The sequence below is a fragment of the Poecilia formosa genome, unplaced genomic scaffold, assembly GCF_000485575.1.
Source record: "Poecilia formosa unplaced genomic scaffold, Poecilia_formosa-5.1.2 Scaffold329, whole genome shotgun sequence".
NCBI classification, from domain to species: Eukaryota; Metazoa; Chordata; class Actinopteri; order Cyprinodontiformes; family Poeciliidae; genus Poecilia; species Poecilia formosa.
Window position 1 is genome coordinate 432,325 of NW_006800268.1, and position 12,304 is coordinate 444,628.

General features: G+C 38.2%; 1 protein-coding gene across 5 annotated transcripts in view; it reads right to left on the bottom strand.

The window, feature by feature from the left end:
- zmat4a (zinc finger, matrin-type 4a) overlaps positions 1-12,304 on the bottom strand; it is an 85,592-nt gene that overhangs the window by 69,669 nt on the left and 3,619 nt on the right. Inside the window, exon 1 of one of the 5 annotated variants that reach the window (XM_016661451.1) lies at positions 5,660-5,765. The exons of 3 other annotated variants lie outside the window; for them this stretch is intronic. In XM_016661451.1, the coding sequence (XP_016516937.1) occupies positions 5,660-5,695 (36 nt within the window). In that variant the 5' untranslated portion in view covers positions 5,696-5,765. Of the gene's footprint in view, positions 1-5,298; positions 5,472-5,659; positions 5,766-12,304 lie in introns of those variants that run through there. One more of the 5 variants, XM_007573437.2, reaches the window with a different exon arrangement.

Below are 12,304 nucleotides of genomic sequence, written 5' to 3' on the forward strand. Positions count from 1 at the left end.
TAGGTACTTGGTTGGCAAAGAAACAGTGACAGAGTGACAAATTATTTGTAAGCACTATGAGAACTAAGTGTTAGCTGCCAACAACATCAAAATTAGCATCTGCTTCAGAGCTTCTTAAACTGGTTTAGGATATTCCCAGTTTTCACAGTGAAAACCTATAAAATGCTTTGCTACAATCAAAGTATTGCCAAGATTGGCATGATTAGTAAAAGCAAAAGGAACCTTCACAAAAATGTTACTGTTGCAAAACATACTGTATTTCAAAACTGCTGAATGTTCCAGTGAGTATTATTGAAGACTAATTTCGGTATAACTGGTCAGGGCCACAAACCCATTTAGGATTTCTGAAAAAAAGAGTCATAACAATGATCAATACAGTTGATAAAATAGCCTTGGAGGACCAAAAAGATACGGAAATACCAGACAGTTTTTCCCATTCAAACAATAACCGATCGCTCAGTTGCAATGGCTTCCCTGCACAAGACTCCACTGCTGAAGAAAAAACACATTGAGGCTTATTTAAAGTTGAGAGCAAAGGTTTTGGACTGTCCAGTATAAATGCTGATAATCAGATCCCAAATCAGGACTCTTTGGGTGTCATTGGACACATCATGTTTGGAGGAAAAATAGAAGCTGAATAAAACTGGAGGTAGGATGAAGAGGGAGATGTATTTTCTTCACAAGAGACTGAAGTTGAAACAAATGTGAATTTTAGTTAACAGCAAAGAAAACTCTTAATTGGTTTTCAGAGTGCATAGAATGAAACCCCAGAACCTGTGAAGATTTGAAGACAGCTTGGCAGAATGGGTCAAAATTACACCTGACTAGTGTCTATTTGAAGATTTTCTTACAAATTAAGCAGTTTCCACAAAGTCTTTACTACATTTCCTTTGGTATGTTCAATACTTATTCCCTGTTTCATTCCACTTCTGTACCAATAACTACATTAGTGAACTATTTTGCTTTGAATTCTTTGTATCTGTGGAGTTGTTGACATGTCGTGAATCATTAACATACTAAAACTGAGAAAACTGTTGACGTATTCAATGCTCATTTTACAAGCTGTAGATCATTAGGAATATTACAAAGAATCAAAACCAAGAGCAAGTCATCATAGGAGGATTTATTCTAATGTAAAATTTAAAAAGAAAGTCCCAAAACTTAAACTTTGGTTGTGATAATATATCAACATGCCAATGCGGGGTGTAAAGCCCATGATGAGTTTTGTGGTCTTTCTAATGTAAAGTATGACTGTTCTATGAAGTTACACAAAGGGTCTAGATTATCTCACTTTTTACCAAATCCTTGATGGGACAATCAGGAAAATATTTGCAATTTTTTGCAACTGCGGGTTGTTAACTTTCTGTCACCCAGTTATTTTGTTTCCAGTCCAAGAAAAGGAGCTGGAGTCAGTTTTAGTTTTCACAAGCCAAAGTCTAATTGATTTTTGATGACATATAGAGTTGTACAGCGCTGGACTCCTTCATGCAGTATGAATGAACACCACAGAAAGAGCAAAGTAATCAGAGTACATTACATATTTATCTTCTTGGGCACGCACGCCTCGGACAATAGGCTGGACTTCGGCACGCACCACAGTCTACTTGGTCATATGCTGTCGCCGTGGGCAGGCCAGCATCTGCACATGCCAAGTCGTTGGAATGTGATGCAAGTGTGTGTGTGTGTGTGTGTGAGCATTTGAGGAAGTGTGTTGTTTCAGGTGTGCAGCTAAAGGCAACAAAAATGCTGATAAAGACCTTGAAAGTTCAACAGTGCTCTGTCTCTCAGCTTAAAGTTTTATGCTGATATGAATACAAGCAGCCTGGAGTTCTGTAAAGCTTACAAAGAGAAGGAGTTGAGAAATTTCATAAAAATGTTACCACAGAAACTAACTCGTATATGGTTAGTATCATTTCACAAATGGTAACCAGTGAATGATTAAGTTTACAGCCTAGGCATGCTGGCTGCCAGCATATCCAATGCTAACATTAGCATTGGTAGAAGTAAGTTTTCAGGCTGACATTGACATGTACTTTTGTTGATCACGACTGGTTTGTAAATGCATTTAAAAGGGAAAAACATCCAAAGGCTTGAATACTTTTCAAGGCATGAGACACTCAGAATTAACTTACAGCAGCATTCTGTCCCTCAGTTGATGCTGCATGTTCTGAGTGTCCTGTAGCTCAGAGGAAACAACCAAACTCACTAAAGCCTTTCAGAAACTCAACAGAGCTATCGCTCAAAAAGAATAAATAAATACCTAAATCAGTAATGCTGCTTTTCTCTTCAGTCATGCAATCAGTTGATAGTGGTGTAGTTTCCTCTTTCACTCTCAGTAGACAAACTGCACAAATTAGAGCCTTAAAAATCCTAGTCAGCTCATGCCAGCAGCGGACCTGCTGCCTGTTTTTGCACGGGCACACAGATGCTCAAAATGAATGATTAATCACCCAAAACTCCATGGCATCAGAGGCAAAATCCGCAGCAGCATGTAAACAACAACACTCTTCTCTCAAGTTATTATCCAGAGCTAAAGTTTTAAAGCAGCATATTTGCCCTGTAAATCTTAGGTTTATTTACTAGGTTTTGAACTGATTCCATTTTCATACCTTTACTAGGATAACATTCAAATAAAGCAAAGAATGTCAATCAGCAGAACAATGTTTCCTGTTAAATTTGTCTGCAAATGACGAGTCAACAAGTAATATCAAAACACTGATAACATGTTACCTAGCATTAGCCTGGCATTCAGCAAATTGTTCTACATAAAAACAAAAACACATTTATTAAAGGAGGGATATGATGAAAATTGACTCTTTTTTTTAGCTCTACATCATGTGATGATGTGATCAAAGTGGAGAATAGGAATAACTTGGAGCTTCTTACAGAGACAAAAGCCAATTTTAAGGTGTCGAGTTGTGGTCAAATTTCTTTCAGTACATACATATAAATACCCTTTGACATATACAGTAGTTTTATAACAACTGAACGTAACATAGTTAGTTGAATGCGCTATAAAATGGCACGAGGTGTCTGTAAAACACATAATACCGCCCCTTTAACAACGTCTAACAGCAGAGTGTGTCCAGGACTGTGAGGTTCCATCAATAGTATGACAGAATTTGCAGTGTGAGTTCAAATGAGTGGGAAGCACGGCGCTCTAAAGACCAGATCCAGCTCAGTAAATTAACATGTGCCTCTCCTTGGCAATCAATTCATTAAGCTAATGGATTTCTGTTTCAAAACCACTGTTAAAATTACAAAAGGCTGACTCTCTCCGAAATGAAAAAAATATTCATTTTCACTAAGAGTAATCGGATAAGGGGAAGCAATCACAATCACAAGCCCACAGGGAGGTCACGGGCGGGGGGGCGGGTTTACACAACCTGATCATCAATATGTGATCAGAGCAGCTGTTGTCAGCAGAAATCCAGTCAGGCAATCTCAGCGAAGCGCCATGAGGTCATGTCGCCGCTTGAAGGAGAAACAACACGTGGCTGATGGAGGGCGGGGTTGGGGGGATGCTGACGCTGAAGCCCACCTTGATTTGACGCTGGAATTTGCAGAAGGCTAACTTGTTTCTCACACAGCCAACTCTGTTTAACATCCGTCTGCGACGATGACGACAAACTAGCAAACAAGCAGAGGCTGAGCGGAGGCTGCTGGAACCGCAGGGAGCAGCGAGATGAGAGGGAGGTCGCAGCGGCCATTGACCAGCAGATGTTACAGCAGTGAAAGGTCAGCTGTAATTCATCAGGGAGAGAGTTGAGCCTCCAAGCTGGACTGGTGCCCATGCAGACAAGCTGGACTCACACCAGCCTGCCCAGTATTTACTTTCTTAACTTCGGACAGCCAAGGTGATCGATTCTGTTCTGCTGCTCAGAGGATCAAATTCACACAAGCAGGCTCAGATCAACAACTTTTACAAATCTAATTCCTGTTTTTACTCACTTGCTAATAATCTGTTCAGTTATTTTTATGATTCTCTTACTCTTACTTCTTTCTTCATTAATTAATTGATTTATTATTTATTGCGACAGGTCTAGTCCTTAGTAAAACACCTGAAATTGGTCCAGATCACTAAAGAAAACTGTTATGGGATGGAGAACGTTGAAGTTGCAGACGGCGTAGAAAGATGGGAGCAGCTGTGTGCTCTCTGTGACCCATACGGCTCACCGTACCTCTGACTTCTATCATTATCAGCAAATTGTGCAGCTGGTGCTCTGGGGCCAAAGAGTCAGTCAAATATTGCTCCCAGGGGGGGAAATTAAGCAAACCGGGTGAGTGTGGCAGCTCAATAGCACAGCAGAGAGATTGCACTTTATACCCCCGTTGTCCTGATCTGAGCTTTGTGTAGGCCGTGGTAAGTAGAGCTGGAATGACATGCCCCGAGGTCAGAGCAGTGAGCAGTTACCATGCGGTAGATGCTAAATGGCCCGTTCACATGGAATGTGGCTTGACCTGCATCTACACATCTGCTGATGAAACAAATTCACACTTTCATTCTACAAACTTCCTCAACTTTAGTTACGCTTAAGCCGGGGCACAGTTAGAGGAAATAGCAAAAAAAATAAATTCACAATTTATTACAAACTTTAATTTATTCCATGAGGTTTTGGTATTGCTGATATATATATATATATATATATTTTTTTTTTTTTTCTCAAACCAAAATCTGTGCATTGACATTCAGCTAAGACTTAAATACTTCAAACCGTCTTTCATTACAGTAACAGCTGCATGTCTTTTCAGGTACGTCCACACCAGCTGTTCAAATCCACTGTTTGAACAGACCTAGGCGTGAGCTTTGATTAGGCCACACTTAACACATAAATCTAAACCTTGTTACGGAGCACAGAGAGTAACACACATTTGCAACTGTGCCTTTTTTTTTGTCAGAGCTAATCAGCGCTGCAGACTTCAGTGACAAGTTGAAATGGTTCACCATATCTTGCAAAATTCTCGGAAAGTTGAAACTGAAATCCTTGAACACCGCTCAATGTCCTTCACACAGCAAGCACAGAGCTCTGCGGTCGATTTCAGCAAAGATACATTTAGAACTCAATGCCTTATTAAACCTTTGAATTCTGTGTCAATGTTTTTTTAATTTAATGTTTGCTGACATTTCTGAGTGCAAAGAGCTAATATCCTGAAAGCCGTTCAACACATTTCCTCAGGCACAAAACTGCACCAGTGATCTAATGAAAGAAATAGTGGCCTTCCAAATAAAAGATGTGTTGTCGTATTTTATGCACCTATAACAAAGTAAAGGAATTTGCTCTTTTACTCCAAACTCACGGTTCAAAGGTCATCAGCGGCCCACATGTGGCCCATTAGTCTGATCCACTCTTCAGTTGTAGCTTTGAGTGAATGTTCCGGGCATTTCGCCCACCAGAAAGTGAGCATTGATCCCAGTCTGTTTTCTTCCAGGACTGCGCTCCAGTTAGCTCCACTCATAGTCTCCTGGAAGAGACGCATTTCCATGCCATGATGCTTCACAATCATGGAGGAGCAGGAGCACGTTGTGCTACTCTTCTAACTCACAGAGGGTTCCATCGGAGCACATTCTTTTACATGTATATTGTTTTTTTTTTTATAACAAATAAAAATAATAATAAAAAGCTGATGTCATTTAAAGCCATGCACAAACAGTACTCACATAGGCATTTTTCTTTGCACCGTCACAAAACTTCATCCACCTCAGTTCTGTCTGCCTGAGTAGGCTGCTGCTTCTACTAGCTTGAACAGGCCGTCAGTTGATTAATTTGAACTCTGCTGCCACCTGGTGGCGGGAGGCTTGTTTAGCAGTCAAGCATGAATAAAGAAAATAATAAAGTTCTGCTTCCCGCACCCCACCATGCCTCTATTTGACAAGTACTGACCAGGGCTGGATTTACAAGGATGTTGGCCCCTAAGCTGGAACAATTTTTGGTGCCCAATCCGCTACAGACAAATTATTTTGTTAATGCAACAAAGGGGTGGGCGACATGGATTTTTGTGGCGATACTGTGATATTGATAAAAATTATGATTAAACAAATATTAATTACTTATTTTTTGGGGTAACTGTTTGGCTGTAAGTGCATGGCACATTAGTCTTAGCACTACAAACACAAATATTGTTCTTAAAAAGCATTTCCATTTACAACAGGCTTCTTTAGGACAGCACTTACTTAGAGAAGTGTGAGTTATATCACTGCTGCACTAAGTAACTGCATTAAATCATATTTTCCAAATTTACCGATATATGTGCTTGTGAAACTATCAGTGGAGAAAATAGCAAAAATAACATCTTCAACAATGCAGTCAATTTTCTATTTTTATTTACCATCAAACACTGAAATTTGGCGAGACAACAATAAATCAAAGATCCTTATCATAATCAGAGATTTTTCACAATAATTGATAAATAATGCAAAAAATGCCCACCCTCCTGTCTCTACAATAAAACATGGGTCATTCAGTTGGGATGATTTACCAGCCGCAGGGTTGACTCTATTGTGATCTAACGCTGCCTTCGTTTCTTTTTTTTTCCACTGCTGTCAGTGAGAATATAGCTCTCTTTTTGGAAGCTTTGTCCTTTTCTTCTATAGAAAGCAGCAGTTTAGCAGATCTGAGACAAGTCTGGTATTTCTGAAGAGTATTTGACATTCTGCTGCTGTGACAGACTCGACGACCTTTCATGAGCCCAACAAAGCTCCTGCTTTGTTTAAATGTTATATTTAGAGCAAACTGTGGGCTCTTTGAAAATAAATATGCTCAAGTAAAATTACTGGAGCCCTTTGTCACAGACTGCGCTATTTATATAAACCCAAAGACCTGTCACAGCCCACTCCATACGAGAGGATGAGACTGAAACAAGTGCAATAAGAAAATCCAAAGCAACAAAGAAGCCGAGCGACTTCAACACAACAAAAGCAAACAATTATTAATGACATAGAAGCGCTGGGCTTTAAAGACTTATTTATAGGCGTTCCAAATTAGAGACAGTAGACAAACCGATGAAGTGCTTAGCCCTGCGTTTGAAGGATTTCAGAAATAGAAACAGATGACTTCAGGGTTTAAGAAAATCCAAGACAATGAAGGAACAAGTCGATGAAGAAGCTTTTTTTCAAAGGCTGTTTACTTGGTATTTTGTGAAAAACTTTCCTGCTGAGAGTTGATAGAAAGAGAAAGTATCTAAGCATAAGTCAGTGTCACATAAAACTGTCCACCGATGTGAGAACATGTGACATTCTCTGGTGAAGCAACGTATAGCTATTTACAATAGCTAAACGTAAATAGCTATTATAAAAAAACTATTCATCCCCTCAGGTGTTGGATCTTTTACAAATCTTTCATGATCAAAATTCTTGACAAAAAAATATTTAATGTCAAGATAAAATGGGGTGAATATTAAATGCACTTATTTGGTGTACGTATTTTAAATTAATTTTCATTATTTTTTTAGATAACAAATTTCACTTTGACAGTAAAGCACTGATAAGACTTCACCTCCCCTCTCACACAGGTCGCTTGGACATGTGTCCCTTCTCAAACACTCAATAAGTGCAATAAGAAAATGCAAAGCAACAAAGAAGCCGAGCGACTTCAACACAACAAAAGCAAACAATTGATAGAAGCTGATAGAAACTTCTATCAACTCACTAAGTTGATATAACTTAGTGAGTTCTAAGTTCTATCAACTTAGAACTTAGAACTTTTTTCTTTTCTTTTAAATTTGTCGTAGTGCACGTGACAACAGGGAGCTAAATATGGGAGCGGCAGAAGAAAAAAAGCTCTACGGGCACAAAACAGAAAATGGAAGAGAGAGATCAATAAAGATATTGAAGGGATGAAGAAAAGCTTTTCAAAGTGACTGAAAGGTAGGTAAGTTATGTCAGTGTATCAACAGGAGAGTTGTAAATATTCAGGTTAGCTTAAGCGAGTCTAAAATGACAGGTGATTGTTGTCTTACGATCATTTGCTGTAGTTGTAGGCCTATTTACAATATTACAGATAATAAATAACTAAATAAAGACCTAATAAGTTGTTTATAGTGAATCATAAAGCTGATAAATTATGTAACAAGGGTCCCCGACACTGTGTTTCTTTTTATATTACATAAGTGATATTTTGCTACATGTGTTAGAACGTCAGGAAAAACTGTCAAGATAACTAATATTGTAAAACAGAAGTCATACATTAAGTCAGAGGTTTGCCGTTAGGGAGCGTCCTTATGCTGAACTCTGGTTAAACTCAGCAGGTGATAAAAACCATAGAAGTAATTGCAACTTTAGCGTTATGCTAACATGAGTGTGCAGTGATGCAGTGGAGGCATAGTCAGTGCTTACCGGGATTATTACAATAAACAACTGCAACGCTTGTCCTTTTATGCTGTGTTAATACAGATTTAAAGGCAGTACATTCAATAAACATCTGTTTGACTAAAAAAATTGAGTTAGTAAGGCATCATATCTCAACAAAAAACTGTAGTAACTTACAAAAGATCCAACATAGGAGTGTGTTGTTCAGTTTTGTCTAATAAAATATGTCCACCGTCATAGAATGGTAAGACATAAGAGTGCTTTTATTTTATTCTGATTTAATCCCCTTTTCTGCACCTGTCAAGAGATGGTGTTTTTAAATGGGAAAAGTTGATTTATGAAAGTAGTTCTGTAGTTAATGACATCAGGCTGGAGAAATTCATATTGATTTTGTATAAGCCTTACTAAACATTGGAATGCTAGAAAATGTACAACATAGAGTTGAAAGAATGTTCCACATTCAATTTGAATATGATGCCCATTACTGAGGGCATCATATTCTTAACTAGTCTGATACTCAAAAGTCATTATACTCTGTTATGTGCTTCGGGCACATTATGATTTTTGTTTACTTTTTCTTTGCTTTCTTATAGACTTTAGTTGAATGACCTCTTGTTAATATGTTTTGGAGTTTGGATAATTTATTATTTTTGGTCATTTGATTACGTTAATTTGTGGCGCTGTTGGTCCGCCTATAAATAGGCTGGGTTTCGGCATGTTGGGATCTCCGCCCTTCCACTCGCTCCACCACCACAGGGGAAGCGTCTTGACACGGTGCGTGCTCGTCTAGTCGCTGTGGGCCACAGCTGACGTTTCCAGCCTGCCGTGCGGTGTTTCTGTTAGCCTTTGTTTGTTTGCTTTTTCGTTGTGATTTTAGTCTGGTGGGACCGGTTGTCCTGGTTTCGATCTTTCTTTTGCATTAGGTTCTTTTTTGCTTTAGTCGGTACTAGTAGGGGCTTCGACGGCCCTGTACAGGGTTGGCCCCCCTACTGTACCGTTTTGTTCTGTTTGATCGGCTCACCAGGTCCAACTTTCTGTTACTACTTCTAGGGTTTTGTTTTTCTTTTTTTTTGGGACACGGAAAACTGAGGGCCTTTAACTCTATTTCTTCACACAAAATCAGAAGCAGCTGAACCAAGAAAACCAAAGTTCCAGAGAGTTTAAGAATAAAATATTTTGTTGAACCCTCATTATTGTCTCGTGTCCTCAAATATGTTGTGCCCTTGTAACAACTCCTAAATATTCCTAAGCACCTTGATAATTCTTTGAGTGGCATTTGCAAGTGTATTGTGGACTTTAGATCTCCCTGGAAAGCAACATTCAGCAGGTACTGTACAAAGGTGAGCACTGTACACAAAAAAATGCCGCTTATTATGCTACCACTTTAAATACTCAAGCTAACAGGCTGTGAGATTTACTAATCTTTTAGGCTAAAAACAAGGTTACATATTAGACACAAAACTTGTTAGCATGCATAAAATCCATTTGCTGATTAATCACAATCGAAGTAGAGCTCAAGTAAAACTAGTTTTCTGTATAACAGCTGTAATCAACAAATTTAGTTAACCGTGTGTGAAATTTTGGATTATAGTAGTGTTTAAATTAAAACTCCCAACAAACATGAGCATTTTTTGCATGTATATGGTCTACAAAAATATTCTAATTGTATTGTTTTGTGTATTTCTGCTTTCAGTTCTCATTTGACAATCAAGAATCTGTCAAGAGTCTTTTTAACAACATTTCAAAATGAAAAAGAGACTTCCAAAATTACCAAGAATCTCATTTAACAGATTCTTGCCCAGATTCTGGCTGTTTTCTGGACAGGCTATTGAAGTATAATTGTGATTTTTTTGGAGTACACTGAAGTTGAAACCAGTGTGGAAATTAAGGACTTAGATAGATTCCATGTATTCCTGTCAATTGGAAGGCCACTGGTGGAAGATTTGGTTGAAGAGCCAAATCAAAAAAACCACGTCGATTCTCATGTTGATTTAAGATCAGCATTGATTATTTTTAAAGTAGCTAATTTTCAGAGGGAATCAGTGTCATTGCCATTTATTTGTAATTTTACTGGTTGAAAAGTTTAATAGTTTAATCATAATCTTCATTCACTTTTTCTCCACAGTTTTTAGGTTCTTTAAGATTATTGTGATGATATAGCAACAACTATTATTTATCCTCTACAGCCCATACTAATAGGGTAGACAGTCAGCCTTTAAAATCACTTCTCACAAACAAAGCACCACAGATCACTGAGGAGTATGAAATCACAGATTTTAACACATAATGTAGTTAGTGTGGGATCACTGAAAAAATCTCAGATCTGGTCGAGACACTTGAGGTTAGCTCTAGAAACTAACATTTCTTTAACAACTACCATATAACTGTCTTACAGTGTTGATGTGTACAGCCAAATCTACACAACTGGTTCCATTCTGCCATTGAGAGCAGATCACAGAAATGAGCCTTTATCTGGTGAAGTTGTTCATATATATGTAGCGTACTTTGATGATAATTGTAATGCTTATGCAGTAAACAAAACAAGTGACTATGAGTTGATCACATTAGCAGAAGTTTCTGATTTTCATCCTTTAGATTAGGGGTGTCCAAACTTTTTTCATTGAGAGCCATATATATAAAAATATAGGAAGGGCTGGGGCCACTTACTAGAAATTAGACATATAGCCTTAACTTCAGTGTAAGTTAGAAAAATCAATTAAAAGTGGTCAATATTTTATATTGCTGAACATAATTAAAGGCAGCTTTCCATAAATTGATCTTTATCAATTTATTCAGAAAAAAACTTTGGTAGCTATTTCTCAGCAGCCTCAGATTTCTTCTTAGAAGATTTACAGTACAGAGAAAAAACAATAAAGGGGAAAATGGGATGGGTACATTTTAAGCTTGTTATTTAAGTTAACGTTTGTTTGAAACATTAACAGACTGAACTGCACTTAATAACAGGAGTGCATATAATTTTATTAAATTATTCTGGTGAATATCAGCTGCGCTAGGTATGTAAATCGGGCCATCCAGCTGCGGTGCTGATCCGACGCCACTTGTGCCAAAAATCCAGACAGATGTCACTTGGTCAAGTAGCACATCTGCATCAGATGAAATCAGCTGACTTTGTACTCTGTGTGTTAACAAGAAAAACGCATATAAGAAAGTGGTGTGCAAAAGCAGGATAGTGACAGAATTGATGCGTTTTATTGATATTTGAAGCATGTGTACTTGCACATGCATTAACTCAAAGGTACTGTAGAATATATTTTTTCACTCACCTAAAGTGGGAACGACATTGCACTCAGTGGGAACAGTGCTGCTGCACTTTGGACTGGCAGGTCTGGAGTAAACTTAGTGGTTGAGATGCAAAGGACATTATGGAGATGGGAGTCGGTCATTTTGGTTCTCATTCTGCTTTTGTTCAGAATGAGAAAATGTTTGCTCACATATGTATGTTGAGCCAAACAGACTGATCATTTTTTTCACGTGGCGTCTCATCAGAGGAAACTTTTCCTTTTCCAAGCCCCGGTAGAACTCAGGGAGAGAAAGCTGCTGATGTTGATTCTTCAGAGAATCATCACACTGGGTTTCGATGAGTTCTAATTGCAGATTATCTTCCACTTCTTTGGGATCCACCAAGAAACGAGTTGTGAACAGCTTGGTTTCTTTTTCAATGACAGAAAACTCCTGGAAGTGCTGTCTGAATTCCATTTCGAGACATGTAATCAGACACATATTTCCCTTTTTTAGACACAAACAGAAAAGACTACAACCACAAATAAAATGCAGCAAACAAAAAAAGAGACGCAAAGAAGACTACAACCACAGATGAAGGAAGAGAAGGATGCAGAAAAAATCAATGTGGTTTAAGATTAAATGGAAGTCCATCACCACTACTCGTGGCATATAGACTATTCAAAGACTCCTCTAAATGCAACCTAAAAAGGTGTCCTTCTTTTCCCCAGATTTGAAGGATGGGTCCCGTATATCCTT